Source organism: Syngnathus floridae, chromosome 3 (genome assembly GCF_059516105.1).
Source record: "Syngnathus floridae isolate MCC-2025c chromosome 3, RoL_Sflo_1.0, whole genome shotgun sequence".
NCBI lineage: Eukaryota > Metazoa > Chordata > Actinopteri > Syngnathiformes > Syngnathidae > Syngnathus > Syngnathus floridae.
Genome location: NC_142415.1, coordinates 15,912,779 through 15,937,654, shown reverse-complemented (window position 1 = coordinate 15,937,654; position 24,876 = coordinate 15,912,779). Strand labels below are relative to the sequence as shown.

The following is a 24,876-nucleotide window of genomic DNA, read 5'->3' as shown; positions in this document are numbered from 1 at the left end:
TGTTTAATATTATGCCACAAATATTTGGGCGATTGACCGGCCATCCCACCTAGTAACTTTCAAAATCGCAAAAGTTATTCACTTGCGATTTAAAACAACGTCCCTGAGGTCCTATACACAAGCTCGGAGCACAGTTCCTCGAACTCTCTTAGGTCTCAAGGTTGAAAGAACTATTCATCTTCTTAAGCATTCTCAGACTGCTCTCAAGTGCAATATTAACCAACATCTAGTCTCTTAAGACATTCCTAGGCAGCACTGCTAAGGTATTTTATGTGTTTCAATTTGGTAGGAGTTTTTTTTTTGTTGCTAGAAAATTCATCACTCCATATGCCCACAAAATGTTCAACCGACTCTCATGGGTGATATTTGTTTTGGAGGTAATGTGACTCGAGACTTGAAATAATTAAGCTAGTAAGTAATTAACATTTTAGTCTGTCGCAGGGGATGCGCGCCAAGGGTAAGTGTACTGTAAATGACACCGAAATCTTTTTGGATTACGACTGGAAGATTTAAAAAAAAAAAACTTTTAAAACACACTGGAATGCTTTTAATTAAAAACCTCAACAGAGGATCATTTAAATAACTGTTCATTTGTTTTCCATCGCCATGCACTCAAAACAATCCAACTGTTCCAAATCAGCTTGCCAGTGGCTTGGTCCAAGAAACAGCCAAACTAAACCTCGAGTACAGAAACATGAGCAAATGGTGTTTACGTGCTGCTAAGAGTGAAGAGTTGCATTAGGTGACCCAAACTACTCAAGGCACCCACACCTAGCCTAATACGGACTTTCATGTTCCACATTTAGCAACGCAAAACACAGAATATACGCCATAGGTGCCTTTTTCTATAACCTTCATGTACTTCCTCTTGAAAACGGGTCGAGTACGTACGTATCGGTGCTTTTGTGTCGTCTGACTGCGTGTGAACATCAATGTGCTGATGGCCTTTTCAGCAGCTCATTCTACTCAAGCCCTTTTACACCACCTTGGATCTCTAACAAAGCCTTTCATGCTCTTTTGAAAGCTTTTTCTGAAACACTGCTTCACTCATGCTTCCTCATTTTGCTAACATCCAGCTCTACTCTTTTTGTTGTAGTAGCACCTTGCCTCCTTTATTATGGCCAAGGAACACACGTTGCGACAAGACGGTTGCGGCGTGAGCTCGGCCGGTGGAAGGCAATTAAAGTTAACAAATTGTAAGCGAATGGGAGAACAACAGCATGGATGAAAGGGGATCTTGTAGAGAAGCTTGGCGTGAACTGCTAACAGATTGTTGTAATTGTAAGCAAGCACCAGGTGACAGATGTTGCCTTGCTGCAAAGCACCACCATCAGGGATGAGAACTTTGAGCCTTAGAGAAAATTGCCCTGTTTCTCGGAGAATTTACTACCTTTGTAAACAGTCCCTTTTTGTGTTTCGGTCATCAATCCTAAAGTATTCCTATATACTCTCGCTCAGCATTCTGTGCTTGGTGGAGGTAAGATCCCATAAAAAAATGATGAACTTGATTTATTGATATTTTATAGATATAACTGGAAATGTCAAAAAAGGGTTTCTGAGAAAAGCAAAACAAAAACAAATTTTTAAAAATGTTCCCAAACGCAAAATGATTTTTTTAATGCTAAATATTTCTCATAATTAACATGTACAACTATTGGCTATGACTATTTACCAACTCAAATCATCTAAATAACACAAATAGCAAAAGCAGGCGTTTTTTAAATTAACAAGTGGCGTGAATGTGTGTGTGCGTGTGTCTTAGGTTGTGCAGGCTCTGAGCTGAATGCCTTGTAGCTGTGTGACAGAGCATATTATGATGAACAGCTTGGCCAAGTGACTGAGTCTATGGCGCCATTGCTATAAATCACACACCCACTGCCCACTTCAAAAACAAACACACACACACACGCACAAAGGCACAAGTGGAAACATACAAAGACCTGCCACCCCCGGGTTTGTCTACACGTCAAGCTCTATGGCTCAGGAACAGAAATCAAGAGTCGCACAGAAGCGCGAAGATCTGAGAACTTTCACTTTTGAACCCTCACAATTGAAAGAAGACCAAAAAGTAAAAACTCAAGCGCATGTCAAATGTTGGAATTTGAGTGTGATCTTATTTGAAAGTGAAAACTGACTTTCCTAATGGAAAAGTATCTACAGACTTCTTAAGAGCTGTTTTTAAAGGCCATTTTGATTAAATTTAAGACCTCGCATTCACTAAATGTGACCGTTTGGAACGAGACTTATGAGAGTGAATTTAAAAACTCTACAAACCCTTTTTAAAAATGTTGTAATATAAAAAAAAAAAATAAGAGCAGAGCAAGAGTTTTTTTTTTTTTTTTTTACCATTCATGCACCTTAATATTATTTGTCAAGGAAAAAAAAGTCTGCATCATGGGCCTTGCGGTGTACATGTATTATTCTCCTCTCATTCACTCACCAATGTGTTTGCCCTTCATGTGGTAGAAGAAGGAGACACAGTATGGGACTCTGCCGGATCCCTTGGGGCCCCTGACCGTGGTCACGTTAAAAAGTGGAGAGAGCAGACGAGCCTTGTCCCCCGGAACTCGTGGCCGTGATGCTTCGATGTACATGTAGTAGCCTGAAAGAAAAAAAAAAAAAAAAAAGCGACATTCAGAGATGCGCACAGCTGCGTGGAACTGCAAATTAAATTCATTCCCCTTTCCTCACCCTCTTTGGTTCCGCTGCGATCCGTCTCGGGGCCTGTATTGGCGGATCTCTTGGGATTCTGGGTCAGGTGATTCTGTCGCGTCCAGTCAAAAACGTCGCTTCGGTCTTGTGAAAAACCACAAATCCTCTCATCCTCAAAGCCACACACGTGGTCTGGTGCGTGAATGTGGAAAAGCAACTGTGTTAGGTTGGGGATACATTTCTGATAATCCTACATCTATTTCTTTTTTTTTTTACAGATAATGTGGGGAGTCTGAAGTGGTTCAATATGTAAAAATTTCAACAAAATATGATGATATTATTTCTACAACTATCAAAAGTTCCTTTATCATATAATTTTCTCTGGTGGTTTTTACTTTTAGATAAGTAAGTAAGTAAATAAATAAATAAATAAAAACAGCCAAGTTGGCATTTTGCAACCTGGCAACTGCCCTACTTGAATCCGTCATATTGGATGGGTTTATGAAAAGAACTTCAACCTCCAAGTGACTTAACTCGAAGGTGAGTTAAATGAAAAAGCCAACTGTTTTGTATCTTGGGATGTTCATGGGTTAAAAATCAATACTTTCTAGCAGTCAGCCAAGAAAAAGAATCAGTGTCTGACCTGGATTACCATCAAATAATGTTGGCTTTTTTTTTTTTTGGTCGCTGTTTCTAATTCAAACCGCTGACCCAACTCCCACCCCGGCTCATGTACATGTGTGCGCTGACACATCCTCCCAAAGAGCGCCGTGTGATTTTTCGGGTTTTTCTTTGTGAAGATGGACTGGAGCCAAGTGCAGTTTATCAATAGATCTGGACAGGGAATGCTCCTAGAATGCCACTACATAGATCACTTCAGGAAATGTTTCTGTGCTTGCTTGCAAGGGGCGTACAGTACTTTAAAAAAAGAAGGCTCACATGTTTGCAACTGAAAGCCTTTGCATACGTCGGACATCATAGAATTTTAACTTTACAAAAAATTGGTTCTAAAGCCAAGAATCTACAAAAAAACGAGAATTGTTATCCCTCGCTATGCTGATATACATATTTTTTTTAGGGAGTCCTATAAATATTACTTCGATTTCATAATTGTATTCACAACTGTTTTCAAGATAATCTGATTTTTTTTTTCTATTGTAAATGACATTACCGAGGAAGATTTACTTAAGTAAACCTGACAACCTCAGTCAAATGAAGAAGAATACTGAGGTGGAAACGTTGCAAAGCTGGAGTTCACACTACACTTGTCTGCCTGGCATTGAAATTCAGAAGTTACAAATTACTTTAAAAAAATAAGATTCAACAGGGAATTTCATTGACCCGATCCAAAACTGAGAACCATGAGTGGATCTCCTTCGCACAGCTATATGGCATCTTCATTCTTCCAAAATAATTTCCTTTGGCTTTTTTTGCACTGTATATCCATTCGCAAGGTGTCAACGATGATAACTTGAAGACTGTCCTGTCCTAAGAGATCAAATTATTTTACTCGCCCCGGGCGCCGACCACCCACTCTGTGGCGCTGTGTTTTAGATGTTAACCAAGGAATCTCTCTCACTTTCAGCTGTCCATTTACACTCTGGCACAACCTGAAACTCCCCACACACCAGAAATGTAATTTAAATTCTGTATATTTACTCATGTTTAAATAAGGACATCACAAAAAGGGAGCGTAACATCTTCACATTCAAATGCGAGCCAAGTGTAATATAATTAATGAATAATAAGTCAGCCCAGCCTATTGATATTTGGCCAATTAATTGTACCCTATATTTGCTAATTAGAGTCTTCGTGTGCATGTGGGATCCGTTGTTGATCACTTTAATCAAATTCTACATAATCACAGTATATTAAATCAATAAAACCACTCATTCATCGGACTTGTGTTTACTATATCTGCTACTCTGCATAAGCGAATGGCATCTGTGTTAGAATTTGTTTCAAGGGGGTAATTTATTACTATTCACACCCTGCTCCGCGACACCCACACGTTTCAATTTGCACCATTGTTCTCACAGTCTGTTTGTTCCAATGTGCAGTTGTATTTTAATTTCATCATGCTGGCAGAGCTGAGTGACACCAGTGCCAGACAAATACTGCATGTCGCTTACTGAAGAGGACAGAGAACATTTGGCGGGCTGATAAAGACGAATGACTGAAAAGTTTTTACAAAAAGAAAGGTTTGAGATGCACAACCTTAAAAGAGATGTAGGTTGAATGCTGCGTTAAAATAAAACGGGGAAGAGGACAGATTGGATGAGCTTATGAGGTTCGACCACAGGAGAAAAGTATGGAACGTAAACAAAAAATATGGCTGACAAATGCAATAAGATTTTGTTTGTTTGTGGAGAGACAATCTGGCTCTCAGCAGTCTGGGAAAACAAACTTTTTCTTTTTTGCCAATTAGTTGAAGGCTGCAGGATTATCTTAAGATAAATAAACACCTCCTTACATTGGTTACTTTCATTTTCATCTGCAATATTCAATACTTGGACCAAATCAAGCTCACGATGCGAACGATACTTTTGTCAGATTTTTCTAAACAGTTGATTTAAATGACAGCCAGCATAATTTTCAAGCAATCGATCATTAGAGTAAAACTAGTTTTCTTTTTTAACCTCTCAATAATAATAGTATCATTTTTTTTAATAAAAAGTGTCAAACGCATCATTCCAAATTATTATGCACAACAGTTTCCACAAATTATAGATTTATGAAGACCTAAAAAGAGCCTTTCATTGAATTTGTTCATGTTTACTGAAATCAAAACCTATTTTAATTTAAAAAAAACATCTTAATAGGTCTAGTTACACTTTATCATAGGACCCTTTGGCTATCATCTGTTCCAGACATTTATCAAAAATATAGACAGAGTGTAATTTTCACATGCTTCTCAGTACACACACTCTTCCCTAAAGCAACCAAATTTGATCATCACAAGACTTTACAAATCACTGTTGACAGTTCTGGGGGCCATAAAACAAATTGGCTTTTCGGTGTAAAAGAAAAAAAAAAAAATGCGCTGCTAATTTTACCACTCTGTCATCAATCATTTGACAGCAACAAGTTTAGAAGATGAGAAGATGGAAGCTGAGTGAGAGAACTCACCTGTGGATCTTGGGTAGGTGTACGCTGTAAGAAAATGAAGCCCCGGTTAACATGATCCAAAACAATCAAGGAAGTAAAACCTTTAAAGTCAAACAATTGTGTTTTTGGTCAAATTATGCACTGATGTTTTGTTAATTGTGAATCCATGAAAAAACGTTGTGTTCAATAATTTCGGTATCCATTGAATCTATTTATGGATCACTCACGCTCTGAGTACTGGATGATGCGACTGACGTATTCCCCCTTGCTCCACATGGTGATGGCGGCCAATCGGACCTCATAGGAAAGAGGTATTCTCAAGTCAGGAATGGCATAGGACAACAGCACCCCATTCTCAGGCTCCTTGTCCTTTAGGTCAATGTGGTCCGACATCAATTTTTGTTTGTTCTGAATCAAACACAAGTGTAGAAAGAGAAAAGTGGAACTCAGATATAATGCACGAGAAAAAGGTTACGAGCAAGTACAAATAAATTCCCAAAGTGCACAAATTCAACAAATAGGATCACAAATACAACAAATGTGCTTGAGACGGAGCTATAATGAAAGATACACTCGAAAGATTCCGACTGCACTACAGCCGGAATAACTTCATTCCCAAACTCAATTCCCTTCTCTGCTACCTTTGGGCATATTTTGCTGTCTTCTCAATTCCTTTCCTTCCAAATACTATAATTTCAAGATTTGTACCAGAGCACCCAGACATGATAACAGACCCATCATCGGTTGTGGTATCGCCCAGCCATGCTGACGGCTCCTTGCGGATAAAACTGATCAGTTAATGAGGATACAAGGTTAAGCAGGACATTTGTTCTAAATCTACACCATTCCGATATAATTAGATTAGAGCTTCACTGATTGGAGCTCTACAGATATTGTGCAGTGGATAACCGCTAATGGTATCGTATTGATCTGCGTATCCTCATATGATTTCACGAGGGTGCGTGCCCTTCATATTTCCTTTAACGACCAAGTATGAGTCAACTCTAAGCATTTTACCAGCATGCGTCTGAGACATGAGATTTTAATGAGCTCATGTTTAATAGGAGGAAACTGACACAATTTGCTGCTACATGGAAAAAAAAAAAAAGAGGTATTTAAAAAGATTAAAATATTTAAGATAAATATTTTATTTATTTTGATTATGAGGAATAAAAAATAAAGATATAAAATTATTATAATTTATTTGCATTTTGGTACAAAAATCAACTGCTGTAATGGTTGGATATTGTGCTTCATTCATCTCTTGACTTCTCGAACCTCACTTGATACGGCACTAAAACATAGCCAAGTGGAACAAATGCTAATTTAGTGCAGTTGTAATCTTGTAATATTTAACCCCAAAAAATGTGTGTATTTTGTAGACACCATTTTAAACTGACAACGCTTTAGCTGTGTTAGTCCACCCCTGCAGCGAAGGCTCCATTAGCTGTGTATCTGCCGCTGATCCGAGCTACTTAAAGACCTGACAGCACGGTACCTCTAATGTATTAGGTCAGCCACTCGACCATGACACGCTGCTACACGTACAGCATGCAATTATCAGATAATGCATGCAACAGAGGTGTGTGTACGTGTGTTCATGTGTCCGTGTGTCCGTCTCAAACATCTGACAGTGACTTAAAACAGTGGCCAACAGACACGGACATTGTGAAATACAGACGGTGCATACTGGTACGCAATAATTGTTTGATAATGTTAGTTTTCTGTCAACAACCTGCTGTAATAAAATATACAGAAGAGCCTGTCCTTCACATATATAATGTGCTCACATGCCAGAAACTGCATATGCCCACACTGTCATACAGTATTTATATCAATTTACTACCAGCTAACACTCATTAATCAACATTTAGGTTCCCACTTTATTGCAAGAGTTACACCCCATGTAAACATTCAAGCATCACATAAACACAGTGTGCATAATGATGCGCAACATAAGAGAAAAGCGGAGCTGTGCACATGTAATATGCATTAAGGATGTGCTAAGTGGGAGAGATGAGTCACTGATGCAATGAGCCTCAGAATTTGTGTGTCTGTTTGTATGCATATTGTTTTCAGCCATGAAAACAGATAAAAGATTATATATGTTATGAAATGGATGCAGCCTTCTTGAGTCAACAACTGCTTCCATCCAGAACTCCACTCTCCATTATGGAACTTCTATGAGCTCTTAAAGCATTTTAAGGGCTTCTTCTGGTCCGATTTGAACCATCTACCAGCAAGGATAACATCAAAGTGTTCTCTACAGACTTCTTGCCTCACTAGATACAAACCCGCTTATCTCAATTTCAAAAAATGTCCACAAGATTTTTCTTTCGTAAAGATACGCCAAGTGATGAACAAAAGAGTGTAAGATGGTGGAGGCATACAGACAATGGAAAAAGTCAATTATGCATGTGAACTAACTACGGATTGAGAACATGAGAGGAGGCGGCCACCTCAAATAATAATGAGTGTGAGGTTAATTATTCTCTCATGCTCTATTAATGGATCTTTTTCACGACTTGATCCAGCAGTCCGCTGCTGTAAGCCGTGTGGACGTAAAGCCATTGTTGGTGTATGCTGTATGCTTATTACTTTTAATTCACCAAGATTTATTTTGCTTTTTTGGTCATTTCTCATATATATGATAATGGAAGGTGCCGTGACACAATCTGGGTATTATTTTTGAGCCCGGTGCAAGTCTAGCAAAAAAGTTTTCGAAACTCACTAAAAAAGCCATCAGAGAACGAACATGACCTAAACAAACACACTTTTTGTTCAACTTTTATTAACACTCCAGACATGAAGAAGCCAACACGTGACGTTCAAAAGTAAATCAATTCTCCAGTAAAGACATCTGCTCCACGTCTGATATGAGCACTTGTGTGTTACCGTCTCAACGTGTCCCCCGGGAGCCCCACATCTTCGGGCATGTGCTAAAAAGATGGAGTGCTGAGGCGTTAAGAGGATGAGCCGGAGAAAGTGTAGCCGGAATAGATGGCTTGTGAAATGGATATGGTATTACTTTTCAATGTTCTGCCCCTCGAGTTAATAGTTGAAGGGACCGTTGAGATATCATGTTTTTCTTGTCATTTCCATTTTATTTCTCCCCTTTCAATACTGTCCACGGTTTTTCTGTTTTTTGCTTCTGTCTTCATTTGCACCAAACATATATGCCGTTCAGTGTAAAAAAAAAAAAAAAAATTCTGAAGAAAGTGCCATTGAAGCTATTGCATCACAGCACGTTATTCCAAGGTAACAGTATTTTACTCAACTATAGGTTTTGACCACTAATTCAATTCTATGAACATCTGAACACAATATAACAGCTAGAAGAGCTGCAGGCTTAGAAGTGGGCAATAAAATGAATAAAAAGGATTCTTGTGCGCGTGTGTGTGGTTTATCAATTTTTTCCTAATCAGAGCACAAAGCGCAGCGAACGAGGGGAAAGGTCTGAGGCATACAATGAAATTGAAATCTCAAGGAAGGACACAGCTAAATCTCCTCCTCTCTTTAGAACCGTACTTCATTTGGCTGGCAACCCGGTATAAAAAGAGAAGAATTAACTATTCAGCTGCACAAAAGCAAGCTGACATTGTCTGCATTCTGGTTTGCACGAACGCATACACACACACACATACTGTGGGAAAAAAAGCAGTCTAGCATTGAGGGGCTCAGTTGAGATGAAAAAGAAAATAATTTTTCCAATGTAGCCACTTTCTTTATGTATTATGTTGCAATATTGGTGCTGTTCACTCACTTCTCATGATACAGACGATTTATATTTAGCCATCCTGTGTTTTGTACTTCACGTAATGTTACATGCTGGACCTTGGTGTGAAATGAGCTGTCACGTGAAAATAAAGTCACTGACAGTTGAGAGCCTCAGAAGAGAGGCCATTAAAAAGAAGAGGTGCATGGTACCATTATTCATTCAGTCTCAGTCCCCAATTGATTAACTACACATTTACTCACCCTCCCAGAGCTCTTCAAGGCTCACGGTTACTTTGCACGAACACCCCGCCACATACAGATGTGTGTTCCCGTGCTTCACAAAACAAGCAGATCGCAGAGTGTGTTTATGTGTGTGTATTGGGATTACAGTGTTTCGCGGGTACCTCCACCTAAAGTCTTTGTATACTGACTTTGGACCAAGACATGGCACATTGGCCAATCACAACTATGGACAAAATTCCAACCCAGAACCTATGACTGTGACATCAACCACAAGCTAAAAATTTCAACTCATTCCGCAGGTTCCTTCAGTGCATACTTGACTTTACCTTAAGGACATGAATCGAGTAGCCGATGATACGATCTGTGGCCTCTGGGTTTTTCTGGGTCCACTGCAGGTTGTAAGAGTAGTTGTTCCCTTTCAGAATCCTCACCGGGTTGGGCGTGTCAAAGTAGAATTCAACCTCGTAAGGTTGTGCTGGGGAGCATTGCAAGGAAAGAAACCATTTTCGTTGTTTATATATGCCTCTTCCACCAACAATTCCATAATTTCTTCATTTTATTTGAGCGTTTGCTGCCACATCATCGTGAATTTGTTTTGTTTACTCACCAGAAACCTGGAATCTACATGTAGATGTTCCTGCACTATTGCTGACTCTACACTCATAAGATCCATTATTGGTCGGGTCCAGTTTGAATCTCAGCTGAGGGGTCTCCTTCAAGTCCGGCATGGGCATCCGGACAAATTCGCCGTTGCGGTACCAGCGGAAGTCCGTGATACGTGGCGGGTTGGCGCGTAGGACCGAACACCTGAGGGTCACCATCTGAGAGTTCTTTGCACGTGTGTCCTGAAACACTGGGTCCAGAATGGGAGGATCTGTGAAGACAATTTTGGTAAATTAACCTTTCCTCATGTATTAAAAGATCTAAATTCTTGATAATACCCCATATTACCAAGATATTCCAAATTTCCAGGAAGGGCATACCCGTCTCTCTTGCTAACTTATGCTAACAAGTCACAATTAACCTACCTGCAGCCTTGCCTGCCTTTGTGGCTAATGACTGACTAGCCGCCGTTGCCCCGAGGTTAACGAAGACACAACGCAGATAAATTAGTCCACCCCGAATCACCAGGCAGCTCTTTCACCCTCAGCTAATCATGTGCATCGTAGACATGCCTGCTAATGATGGTATTGCCCTATTAACGGCAATGAGATTGCGTGTTCGGGGTCCCAAAGGCGAGGCAGCGGGGCTATAGTACATTATGAGTCACGTTTATCAGATGCAGGTGTAATTATAGTCTAATCTACGTAATGAGCAGAACAGTCTGATGGGAGATGAAAAGACAGTAAAAACACTGAAATACAAGACAACTTCTTGCTGTTGGACATTTTATAATGGCCACTTGTTCAAAGCAGCATACATGTACTTAATGTAGTGTGAAGCTGAAGGTTGGCTGAGCGGTGAAGGGTCGTCTTGTAATGCCGTGCGCTGATTAGTGTACGGTCACATAACCTGATGCCGTTTATCGGCACATACAGTATGCATGCTGATGTCTGACTTTGGTAACACAAGTCAAGGACGCAGAGCAGGTAAACTGTGACGAGAAGACCCTTATGTGATCCATTTTTAGTTCTTAACACAGCATAACATAGGTGTCTATGCCCTTTTGGGCAATTAAGCATGACCCTTTGGTCACAGGTGGCATTTTAAATCACTCCTCCCGGGCTATCATTAGTACCCTAGATACATCCTCTTTTTAAAAACATGGAAGATTATGTGCTTGGATTTTATCCACTATAGCTTGTGTTACACTTTCTACATTAAAGGTATTTGAGATCTTTGGAAATTATGCCACCATCAGACCTTTGTATCTCTTAAAAAGCCAAATATGTCCGTGACATCTCACTAACTCCTTCAAAAGCTCTCAGGCATCTCCATTTTGGTTTGTTTGCCACCCGTCTTTGTGACACACCGCAATGTTTCGTCTCATCAGAAGAACGCAACGAATGTAAACAAAGGTTTCGTTGAATGCAAATAGATTCCTTCGCCGTGACAGCAAAACTGACCGAGCCTAACATTTACAATAAACAAAGTAGAAAACAAATCAGAGAAGGAGGTGGTGTGCAGATATAGCAAGGAGGAATGACAGGTAGGGCGAAAGCAACGAGGAAGACGAATGACGTGGAAAGTGCAGCGTGAAAGTGAGCGAGGTCGATGATTGAATATGAGCGAAAGGATGGGGAGACGGAAAGACCGGACCAGACAGAGGGTGAGAGAGGGAGAGGCTCCTCCCTTCGTCATCTGATTGATGATGATGAGAATGGCAATGAGGAAGAACAGCCAAGTGGGATGGAAAGAAGAAGAATAGCATGCAAAGAAAATAGAGTAGAGGGGGAACGAGTGTGCCAAGACTGCATAGCATCTGCCGTAAAAATAATGTCATCGTTCCCTCACATCAATTAACAATGCTAAATGGACAAACAAAAAAGCCCGCATTTAATGAAGAACAAATTAAGAATGGTGTGAAATGTAGACCCATCTGTTTTCCAACACGTTCCTGAGTTGTTGCTGTGTTATCTACCCTCCTGTTCCATTGCCATAACCTGACAATAACACTTTTTTTTTTAAACTTAGCACATCACCATCCATCTCGTCACCTTCCCAAATGCCACTTTTCCATTTCATCCTCGCTCTTGAACCTGTTTTTGGTCCACACACTCTATCCGTGTGTCTCATCTCTGTGTTTCTCTCTGCACCCAGAGTGGGGCGGCCACCTGGTCCATTAATCAGACTTGGCCGGTGTGGACAGCGCGGCTCACACAGTGTTGTTGCCCTTCCGCCCGGCTTGCATTAGCAAGCCCTGTAAATCCTTGCGGAGGAAAGGAACACAATGGAATCCGGTAATTTAAACTGCTTCGTTCTGCTTCGGGTATATCATATAAATTATATCTTGGCCTTTGGGTGCCTCAAAGAGAATAATAATATTTGATCTTTCTTTTTATGCCGGGTACATTTAACTATACTCTAGACTACTTCAGTTACAGCACCTCAAGGATTTAGCCGATTTAAATAATTAAAGGACAATAAAACAGACAGGAGGAATGATAAAGGCAGCCTCAAACCAAAGGGACGGGGATTCTCTTCTTCAGTGGGAGTTAAGTCAAAGGGGTGCCAAATAGATTTGGAAATCATTTTATACTGACAATAAACTGTTGTTTTAATTCTGGCACAAGTTTTATTTCTCCAAGGGAATTTTTGTATACTCACTTATAAGGCAATATCACCAAAAATGCCATTACTATATTATGGGACCAAACATTGCCCAGGGCTCAACAAGTTGAACAGACCCAAGGTGCTCCTGTTACGGAGCTAAAAAACGGATTTCTTGGGTGAAAATTATTCACTTTAACACTCACATTGCACATTGAGCTGGACCTGCAGCTCTCGCCTTTTGATGTTGAGACCGTTGTAAGGAGCAGTCTGGCAGCGGTAAGCCCCCATCATGTCGCGGCTTATGTTTCTCAGCCTCAAGCGGCCATCGGGCGTCTCTACCACAGCCTTCCCAGAAGGCATCAGCAGGTCCTTTTCTACGCGGGACCATAAGACCGGTGGTCGTGGTTTGCCATCCACTAAGCACACCAGCTCAGCTGTCCCGCCTTCTCGTGCGCTAACCACCTGACCGCTCGGAAGGACCATCAGAATTGGGGGCGATACTAGAAGGAGAGAAGATGCAAAAGATTGAACATTCATTAATAGACATTTTATAGTGGCTTAGGGCTTAGTATGCAAGGCAGTGGTTAGGATCTGTGAGGCTAAGAGGTGAGCGTTGTAAAACCCACAGATGGTGTCTGACAGTTAAACGTGAAAACAGAGGCAGATGGCGAATAAAAAAGGTACAAAAGAAAGTGACGTTAACAAGGCACATTTTATTGAACAATCACACCGCTTTAATGCAACATGGGAACCGTGAAAAGCAACGGCCGCTCAGTGTTCGGCGCTAACATTGTGGCTAATTACGCAAGGAGCAAAGGAACTAGATACATGTTGGCATGAAATTTTGTCAAACAGAACAGGGGCCAAATTGAAAGGTGTTGAGGTTATTGAACCGTATTAATAAGAGAGAAGCAACACAAAATGGGAAATTATCTAATGTGCTAAATCAGCACATCTCAAAAACTGCTTGACATTTAGTCTTTTAACTGACACACTTTGGAAGTCATGCAAATATGTCAGATAAGTAAAAAAAATAGACAAAAACAAAGACCTTACCACTGTTCTGGGAGATGTTGACATCCACTCGGAGCTCTGGCACACTGCTGCCCGGGAAGTTTGCCACGCAGCTGTAGGTTGCCAAGTCTCGGAATTTCAAGTCCACAATTTCCAAGCTGCTGGTACCCGGCGCCATATCAGGGTCGCTGCGCAGCAAGATCAGACTGTCCGTGTTGAAGACCAAGGCGCCGTTCTTGTACCAGGTGTAGTTGACCTTGTCCTGAGGGTTGGCATCAACATGACACGACAGCTTGAGGTCTCGACCCATCTGGATGCTCTCGCTGTCCTTGTTGGAGTCTGGAGTAATCTGGAAGGTCAGGTTGCTCATAGCTGGGCCAACAGAAGACGAGAGCTGGTTAACTGCAAGCTGATTAAGCCAGAAAACATTTCTCAAAATAAAAAGGAAACTGAAAGTTTCGTTGCTACAATGTGATTTAAAAATTATTTTGTAAGCAGTCCTATCTCATTTTAAATTGAGTTTCTGACATTTCCTTTTTTTTTGCATTTTTAACAGTACAAGGATTACGACTGCCACTTATGATATAAATGTGCGGATCAGTTATTATTATTAATATCATTATTTATTTATTAAAACCAAAGGCAAATAAAAAAACAACGTGATGCAAAATGTCTCAAAGTTCCAAAAAGAGGAGCAAAAAAGTTGATTAAAAAAGGAAGCGTGAGGGGGTTTGGGGGTGGGAAGAAAGCGTGTGACATAAAAGGAGCCTTGCACAGAATAAAACTGAACGTCGCTACAAGAGAGGAGCAAAATCAAGGACAGACTAACTCTCGCAGTGTCACATTTCATTTTCACTTTCAAAAGCTACACATTCCCCAGAAGATTTCAACTCTGAATACAAAACAGTTGTGTGTTTCTCTCGTTACAGGCAGCGAGCAGTTTAGGCCGGGGATTTCACTTCAACATCTTCTCAGAGATGCCGGGTAATGTCACGCATGAGGTACTGACCATATGTTTCACATGCATTGTGTGTGTGTGTGTTCAGATTGACATTGTCCTTACTCTGCTCACGCTCACACACAAGCACGCACTGAACGTGTTTCATTTGCTGCCTTGTCACCTGTGTTGGTGCGATGAGGCGTTCAGGCCCATTAGGTTTACAGGAAAAAGCAATCCAGCATACATTGTCAACGGTGTTAGCTAACGGGCGAGACTCTCGCTAATTGCATCCATTCCGCTCCAACTAATTGGAGTGAATAAAGATGATTAAAGGGACTAAAAATAGCTGCAAGGGAGAAGCGATGGAAGGCTTTCTATATCAACGGTGGGTTGGTGAACAAAAGAGGAATACTTAACTCGCACGTTCTGACATGATTTTCACCAGTTTGTCATAATGAGGGATCAACTGCTTGCATTAAAAATACACATTCTAATGTAGGTGGGTGTTGCAGCCACTGTTCGAGGTTACATTTTGAATCTTCTTTAATTAAGAATAGTTGTGAAATGAGTTCACCTTAGTTGACTGCCACCATCCTATGCTTAAATGTCAAAGCAATAAAAAAAAAAAGGCCCAACGATGGCTCACAACTTGTTTTTTAAAGTTTTTTTTATTTAATATATTATATTTTTATTCTCTTATCTGCTTGCTGACTGCTCTTAATGTTGATTCTGCACAGCACTTTAACTGAGCTCAATTAGTGTGAATGGAAATAATTTGGCTACTTACTCCTGACAACAACGTTGATGTTCTTACGAGCAGGGTTGCCCACGTTGTTGACAGCCGTGCAGTTGTAGAAGCCCGCGTCTGTTGGTGTGACGCCCCTCAGAATCAGCTGGGGACCGCGAACCTTGGCGTTGAGGGGGAGCGGTCCTGGGTATCGCGACCAGGTGACAGTCGGCGGAGGGAAACCTGCGGTCACTTCGCATGTGATGACAACATCCTGGCCGGGATCCGCCACCACCGTGTCGTTGACGGATAGCCGGATCATCGGCGGAGCTGGGAAGTGATGCGATCATAGATTATAAATTAATGAGGTTACCTTTAAAACTTCCATATGTTTCTCACTGAGGCTGCAAAAAGGTTTTTTCTAGCACATCAGGTTTTTGAGGCATTTTCATTTTTTGTTTTAAATTTGACCTATAAAAGCTTGCTTAATACCCATTTATGGCCATGACATTTCAGGGAAAGAAAATCCACCTGTTGCTGAACCGAACCATGAATTCATAAATATTACGAAATGTATTATCGTCTATATATTATTATGAAAACCTGACATGCTACAGAAAAAACACTGATTACAAAAAATAATAAAAATGAGTTGACCAGTGTATGTGTATTAATTTAAATATACTTCGGCTTTACAATGATTACAAAGTAATATTTGAACTGACAGGAGGACACTACAGCAAGGATTTAAAGCAGATTTCTCTCTTCTTTTTTTTTTATCAAACTGAGATAAATGTAATCCTCCGCATAGTACTGAAGCCTTCCATTCCTCTAATAGTTTTTTTTTTCAGGACATCTACTCAATCAATAATTTTCAACAGACTGCAATCGCCTAAATTGAAGAGGTGCACATTACACAGAGACCTAAAAAAAAAATCTGCACGTCTCTGCTAAAAGCAAGAACACATGCCTCCACACACACAATGGATGAATACGAATGAACACTATGAGCGACAGAGGATAATAAACATTTGGATGATGCTGAGAAGGACACAATGTAGTCAACAATAATATAATGATGCATTTTTGGAGGAAAAATTATGAAAGTCAGCACCCAGTGTGGTTCAACTTTTGCAAATTACCAGCCTCCCCTGCTGATATGAGTTAAAATATTTTATCGGCAGCTTTGAAGCTCTGACCTTAAAAAGTCCCAGCCAAAAGTAAACAAAAAAACATGGCTGACAGCCCACGATAAGCTACAATTTGCTTTGTTTGTGAATCGATCATTTGACTTTCAGCAGCGGTCCGGACAACAAACAGAATCTATTTGTCGGAAGAACATTTTACCGAATTACTCATCTACAAACTATTTATGTGTATACACACTAATTTCCATACAAAACAGAGTGTCTTTGCTAAAACAAAATGTGCTACAATACTAATAGACTATATTCTACTGTTTCTTGTCTGAGGTCAAAAAACTCACATCCCTGTTTTTTGTAATTAAGCATATAGCATGTACTAGCTGCTTAGAAACATTGTTTATATTTATTTACAGCGCATTGCAATTTCTCCTAAAGAAGGATACATCTGTGGAAACATACACACACGCTGTCGAGCGTGCAGCCCCTTTACAGCTTTTGACTGAATTTGAGCAGTCGCCAGTAAATCCAAAGAGCGGGAGAGTTTATTCATCCCCTCATTGATTAGCGCAACTCCCTCACCACTATAGCTCCTCGGTAATGTGCCATTTCGACAAGTGTGCAATAAATATGATTCAATCAATGGCTGGTAAAGTCTATTGTGTGTATGCTGTGAAAACTGAACACCGATGGGCAATTTCAAGTAAGAGCGCGGAAAATGCTCTGGTAGGAAATTGTTTGGCATGAATGGAATTGAGTGAAGTAATTGCTGAACACTGGAACAAATCCTGCCAAGCAATGTTGTCCCTTAGGATACAGTGGGGAGTCCTTGTAAAGGTCATGGCTCAAAATTATATATATTAATTAAAACAAAATGATGTTAAGTATCAGGTAATTCTTTCCAGAGCTTGTTCTATTTATTTATAGAATTATTTTACTGGTGAAAGGAACTAAGCAATCACAGCATACAAAAATAGAGCAAAACTGCAGCTGTTTGTTGATGATTTTGATAATCATCCAGCACATCTTGCAGACCAAAACACTGCACTTCAAAAGCATGACTCCAGCACACGATCCTCAATCAAACACATGAGTAATAAAAACAAGGCAGAAAATACTGGATGCAGGTGATATTTGCTTATCAAAGACATGGTGGTTGGGAGACTCTAATCTGTTTACATACCGCCTGTAGTTTTGTCATCATAATGATTTTAGAGTGAGTGTGGTGGAAGCAGATCAATAACTCCGAGCTTTATTCACTTGGTTGATCTGGTTATCGCTATTGGTGTTGGTGTAATCAATTGCATACTAATTTTTGTTGATAAAAATAAATTGAGAAACAATCATTAGAATTCAATTTTATTTTATCAGTAGTGTCAGTACTGTCAAAAAAAATTAATAAATGCTGATCACTGGAACCATTTAATCACTTTACCTTATCAGTTTGAATTCTGACGCCACAATGTCAGGGGAAACAGTCGCTCCACCAATTTTTGGATGGATCACTGCAAATTTAAGGAGGTAAAAGCCCTATATGTTGGTGTACAGAAAACAAAAGGCCAGTATTTTTTTTTTAATTTAAGTCTGATTTAGATAGACTACAGATTATTGGATTCCATTGGGATGGGAATGTCCTAATCACCAGTCCCATTGGAGTCACCACATGCTCATTGGCCAAAACTAGCATTGTTATTTCAAAATAGAAAAGATAAAATATAAGGTGTGTTTTGTGAAGAGAAAACCAAATATGGGACCGAGGAGATAAGTGACCCGAGGAGGGGAAGTGAGGATTGGAGAATTATAGCTTCAATTTCCTCGGGATATGTGGCAACAGCGGCATCAGCCGCCACTCGTCGCCAAACTAATGGGATTTGTGCTCAGCGCCGCACTTTACAAGCAGCTAACAAATGTTTCCCTCCTTAACACACGTTCTCTTTTACTCCACTCTTCATTTTGCCTTTGTCACGCTGTCAACATTTTACATAGTTGTTCTCTGCGCGACAAGCTCTCCAGTCATACTCACTGTCCGTAACATTCGGTACACCTGCACAGCACGATAACGTCTAATACCAGCACAGCATAAAAGTAAGTCTGCGCTTCAAAGATAACCCCGCTCAGTGTTTATTGACATTATCAGAGTGATATTCATTTAACAGGCCAGATAAAGCACTTACAATGCTCATAAAGAAAAAGTGAATTGCTCATAATGTTGGCACTTAAAACAACTCAGGATGATTTTAGAGACTGCTGTGTAATAGTTTTCTTTTGACACCAACTTTGCGTAAAAAAATAAGGTTGTAGGAATGTATTGGCGGCTTTTCTCCACTTCCACTCCACTCCTGTTTCATTTTTAAAGAGTGTCTTAACCCTTCTTCAGCAACTTAGTATTCAAACGGCACCTCAAATCACCTCTGAGAAGTCACATGACCTCTTTGAGCCAATCGGCACAGACATGTCTTGATAATAATGAAACATTTATGGAGGCATCGGTAGCTTGGTCCACAAGGACTTGGCTTTGTGTCAGCAAGGTCTAAGGTCCAAATCCCACAGAGGGTTTTCAAACAGATTGTAGGAACTGGAGAGATTCTTGCCAGCTTCTTTGGTTGGCACTGTTGATGTTACAATTCAATGTGTTTATCTTGCTTAAAGTTAGTCAAGTCCAAACATTTACACAAGTGCTATATAAAGTGATATAAGAGCAGGAATTACTCCTCTGCAGTGGTGCCAACCTAATATTTAGTTGTATCACGCAAACTCTTTCCAATCTTGTTCTCAGAACTTCTAATAGCACTTTGCCTACCACAACATGGCCTCACCTCCCTCCACCGTTGTCCCTGTGTTCCTATTAGGCACGAAGAGGATTTGGCAGCTGCCGTCAGTAAGTGGTAGGACTGGGATTATGATCCCAAAAATCAATCAATCCCCTTGTCCCACCGCAGTGAAGCAGCAGTGATGGCGTGACCCAGTTGGGGCAATCCAATCTAAGCGGTGAGTGACGGACGCCACAAGGACACACGGAAGCTCAGCGGAGAATAAATACAACTAAATATCACGGAGGATGGAAAACAACTGTCTTTGTCTTACTTTACTTTACTTAGTCTCTCTTGTCGTCATTTTTTCTTTTTTTAACAATGACGATGGGATTTTGCACCAGTCTGATAAGGGACTGCTATAATGTATAATGTTACTAGAATTCATGACCCCATTTTACTACATTCGTCACTTTATAGCCCGTTAAAAGTCTCCCGAGTGCTGAGACTCATTTTATCTTAAATATGATGTGCCTATATATAAAATAAGTTTTGGGGGAATGAAGATACTCGTTTAATATAATTTAAAAATGAGTACAGTTTTACAGGCTGTGCACTTTAGTATAATTTTAGGTTGGTGTAAAATTTGAATTGCTTTTCATTCCACTGGATTGCAGTCATTGAAAATAAAGTTGATTACCGTACATTTTATTTAAATTCTTTGCATATTGCAAAGCTACAGGCATACAAGAACTTTTTATAGTACACACACATGCGCGCACACACACATAGAGCAGTGGATTTCGTGTCACTATTAAACTATGAAGTTCAGACACATTGGTTGTTTTGGTAACTCAGTGAGCTTTTATGCCAGCACACGTGTGTGCGTGCATGCATGCGTGAGTGCACGTGTGTGTGTGTGCGTGCGTGTGACTGCCATAAGCACTGTAATCATTTTTTTTTTAATAATTAAGGGGAGAAACCTCAAACTTTGAACACAATGTGTTCCACATGGCTGGTTTGACTTCTGAGCAACAGCTCAGTGTTGCGTTTTCCAAAATATTCTCAAATGAAATGTAAAGTTAATTTACCGTTTCCGAAGTAACAGCAGCAACATTTTGAAAATGTTTAACTGTGTCACAAAATACATGAAAGCAAATAAAACTAAAATAAAGCCAGCCAAACAGACAGACCGCCATAGGCTGTGGATATTATGCTTTACATGCAAAGAGTTCTCTTGAAAGGTTCCCGTGGATAAACTCATAAAGTTGGTATCAGAAAGAGAGGCATAGAAAAAGCCGACAACAGCGCGCAAAAACAACAAGCCAGCCTCAAGAATAAAAAAACAAACAAAGCCAGTGCATCAGTTTGACCATAACGAGGCTGACAGAGCTGTCAATGGCAATGTTGTTGCTGGGCGGCAGCGGTGTGGAGATGGATCGAGCGCTGCGGACTGAATTGGAGATAACAGGCAACGTGACAACTGAATTGCAGCTGACGGCCCTGTGATGCCTTTTCAACAAGACGGCTTGGCAATTGGGCGCACCGGGAGGCAGGCGAGAGGAGAGACCCAGTAAATTTGAGGGGAAAGTGAAAAGGCGGAAGAACAAACACTGAATGAGGTGGAGAGAGAAGAGGAGGTGGTTGAAAAATAAAGAGGTCAGATGTGATCATCTGGAGGGTGAGCAGTAACAAATGTGTTTTTACTTACACGTGCTGTTTGTGAGCCTGAAGGTGACTGACTTGTCTTCAATGTTACACACATTTCGAACCGACACCTGGCAGGTATAATCGGCAAAATCCTTTGTTCTCAGATTTTTCAGCTTCAGGACTTTGGTTTCACCCTGAAGTGCAAAAAAAAACAAACACGTTTTAAAGTGAACCACTGTTGCGGTTGACGCTAGACATAATCTGATGACAAACAAATCGGTTGACTTCATTTTAATTGTTTCGCATATTGAAATCTTGTCTGAAAGATCTTTTTCATTTCTATGAGCCGTACAAACACAATCACATGTGCCAATCATGTGCGATGGCAGATCCGTGTTCCGGACTGTTTCGGTACCCGCTGTGTTTGTTCGATACCATATAGGCGATGACTGGGCTGATCGATTCGTAGCCAGTCTTGACGATTACCATACTCTGCTGCCAGGACAATTGAACTCCAGGGAATCTGCTTTGTGCTTGACTGGTACACTGAGAAACTGAGTAAAAAGGAACTGTTGTCTTTGTCCTTTCAGACATGCTTGAAAACTTTTATTTACCGTAACTTATTGATCAGTAAGTGAGAGTACGCCTTTGCAAATAGAAAGTTGGTTGAAATGTCTTGTGAGGAGCAGGTTGTGCTGATAATTGCAAATAGATTAGAGATTAGAAGACAAGATGATACGTCAGCAGGTCAAGGTAAAGGAGGTTGGTCAGATGAGCAGGAGAAAGTTTGGAAGTTGGGTTGCTTGAATGGTCAGTGAATTCTTTGGAGTTCAAAGATGGCAGCCTGCTAATTTTACATTTACACTTTATATTGTAGTATGTCTTGTAAACCCAGTGTTCACTCTTTTCATTGTTTTTGGCCATGACGGTCATTGGAGAAGAATATTGGTACTTTATGGTTGCATCATTTCGGGCCTGCATTATCGGCGTTTCTATAGAGGGGAATGCCGACCCTATTTGATCATTGCGGCTTTTTACGGCCACGGGGCAGTATTTTTGCAATCGTGTTGTTCAGTGGAAATGTCAGTGCAGGTGGGCTAGATGGATGGATAGCTGGAGGAGCTGAGGATGAGGAATCAGGAGCATCATTAAGGTGGAGCCCGGAGGAGATGTCATTTGAGATGTAAAATGAAGGAGTCTGATTGCTCATCACTTCTTGGTTTAGCTACTTTGGTTGACTGAAAGTATTGCGATGTAGAGCAAATCTGGAGAACATTCGGTACCTGAGTGTAAAGTGGCTCGTAGATATCCACACCGTTGTCTTTGCTTTGTTCGATGAGCACGTTTGCCCGCTTCCAGATGAAGCGAGCGGGCGGGTTGGAGTTGACGGTGCAGCGAAGGAACACGGTCTTCTCCTGGTAGTAACTGCCGCGCACGTCACTGATGGTCTGGTGAACGGTCAGAACTGGTGTGTCCAGGTCTGAAAAAAATACGATACCAAGTAAGATCTCGCCACTCATCAAGACATTAAAAATTTCATTCGATTTACTGTCCACAGTTTCTTTTTGCCATGTGCCTCTGTTGCTTTGAATTTCTTCTATTATTATCATTTTTTGTGGTCATATACATCCAATCTGACAATTTGCACTGCTCCCATGTTCACTTCCTCAATGTTAGTGTCATCTCCTTTTCCCATGGTGGATGCAATTTCACTTGCTGTCACAAGCATGTTGCTCTCCCTCTGTATCTGCCATTTCTCCAAATTTCACTGTCACTTCCATTTCTCATCAGCATCCGTCCTTCCCAATCCCCTTCCCCTCACTCCACGCAGAAGTTATGTGTATTTAATGCGGCCAAAATGAAATAATATGCTCATGATGATCATTACTGCATTCCATCTCATAGGAATGGGCTGACTTGTCCGTGTCACTGCCGTGTTCCTCGATTCCATCATGTGAGTATGGCAAAGTAACAAGGGAAGTGGTATACATGTACTGATCTGATTGCATTCTTAATCTGACATATTCGGGCGGAACCATGTGTAGTAGATTAAGCATGCTAGATCTTGTGCGATGCTGGAAAGGGCAATTTTGTCACGAATGGGTTGCGTTATACACGCAAATCTGGATTCCGTGCCCTTGGTTACTGGAGATGGCCAGAACAGATGGCACGTAAACAAAGCAGCAATTAAAACGAGTGATAAATAATTAGATGTCTTAAAAACAACAACAGGAGCATGTAGGACGAAGGAAGACTACCTCATTTTCATGATTTATTCCTTTTTTTTTATCCGTAAAAAGTGTTTGGGGACAAAAATGAAACTTTGGAAATACATGCTCAACAAACAAAAATGTGCAAATCAGCTAAAAAAAATAAAATTAAATTTTTAGGTTAAATACAAAAATAGAGCTATATGCTTAACTTTATATATTCATCCCAAAACTTATGTAAAAAAATAAAAAATACTATTTTGCCCAAAAGAAAAAAACTCAAATTTTCCATCTTCCCTTTGCTCAGCAGGAAAGCTGTGCGCATCTGCTTCATGGTGCAAGATTTCATCATACTTAAATTTCGCTGACAAACTATAAAGTTAGCAAAGATACAGACGCAGCACCTCCAACAATGTCCCAACAGCCAATATTAGCACATAAAAATGTTCAGATATTGTTGCATAGCAGATACTCCACACTGAAGTCGTCTAAAAAGTTCAATCTCAAGCAAAACCTGAGCACGGCGTACCGTGACTGACCCAGCTAAGCTGCTTACTCTAATACATCTCTCATTTTAACGTTGCTCTCGATCTGTTTGGCTGAGATTTTCCTCAACACTCTCTGAAGTGTTCACCTGTTTTCCCCCAGCTTTCATCTCAGTGCGGACGCCCTGGTTCTGATAACGACAACACGCCGCTCGCGACAAAAGGCCCAGCAGGAGGCGTGACAGCGCAGCAACAGCGAGCGCCGTGAGAGGCGATGCCAGCAACAGGGCCTTCAAAAGCTGGGCGCTTGTCAAAAAATTCTGCATGCCTCGTCTTGGCACTGCCAGCGTGTGCCTGCGTTTGAAGGAGATTGGGTAAAAAGAACACAATCAACTTTGTTTACTTGATTTTGGGGATTGTGTTCAGGCAGATTTGTGTCCTTGCCCGGTAGATTATTTGCAGTGTGGCGGTAGAGCTGAATATGTAATGCAAGGTTGTGTGTGACAGAAGGCAAAAGAGTGCTGTCATTCTGTCTGTACACGATTGACACATGCACAAATAAAGAGAGACAGCGGATTGATTCCTTTGGAAATGACTTCATAGTCACTAAGGATTGTGTTATTTGAGCGACTGAAGTGCCATGTACAATAAACATGTGACTTATTTTGGATACAAAATCACATGTTGCCAGAAGGACTTCCAGAAGAGAATAGAATTACGTCTTTACTCAACAGTAAAACGTTTTAACTTTTGATTCCAATGAACTACTTTGAAGTGAGTTGAAGCGCTTCATTTAGACAAAAGTAGTGCTCGACTACCATCTTGTGGAATCTTGATGCTAAAGAACTACTTGGAAGTGAGTTGCGGAGTTCCATTTAGATAAAAATAATGCTTTTATGCCATCTTGTGGCAGCTACTGGCAAGAATAAATCTTTTTGAGGCAAGTCAATTACCAGCGGATTTTCACTAATGGCAGCAGGGCTTAGTTCCGATACACTGTTCCCCAATTAAAATTTGCACCAAAG

The 24,876-nt window shown here is 40.6% G+C and overlaps 1 protein-coding gene across 7 annotated transcripts in view; it reads right to left on the bottom strand.

Annotated features, from left to right (window-relative positions):
- mdga1 (MAM domain containing glycosylphosphatidylinositol anchor 1) overlaps positions 1 to 24,876 on the bottom strand; it is a 96,447-nt gene that overhangs the window by 11,643 nt on the left and 59,928 nt on the right. For all 7 annotated transcript variants that reach the window (XM_088370950.1, XM_088370949.1, XM_088370951.1 and 4 more), the window contains 11 exons: positions 22,440 to 22,636; positions 21,218 to 21,350; positions 15,675 to 15,944; positions 13,990 to 14,319; positions 13,137 to 13,433; positions 10,328 to 10,594; positions 10,047 to 10,195; positions 5,988 to 6,168; positions 5,782 to 5,805; positions 2,692 to 2,844; positions 2,441 to 2,602 (listed from right to left, as the gene is read on the bottom strand). In XM_088370950.1, coding sequence (XP_088227076.1) covers positions 2,441 to 2,602; positions 2,692 to 2,844; positions 5,782 to 5,805; positions 5,988 to 6,168; positions 10,047 to 10,195; positions 10,328 to 10,594; positions 13,137 to 13,433; positions 13,990 to 14,319; positions 15,675 to 15,944; positions 21,218 to 21,350; positions 22,440 to 22,636 — 2,163 coding nt within the window. The remainder of the gene's footprint in view (positions 1 to 2,440; positions 2,603 to 2,691; positions 2,845 to 5,781; positions 5,806 to 5,987; positions 6,169 to 10,046; positions 10,196 to 10,327; positions 10,595 to 13,136; positions 13,434 to 13,989; positions 14,320 to 15,674; positions 15,945 to 21,217; positions 21,351 to 22,439; positions 22,637 to 24,876) is intronic.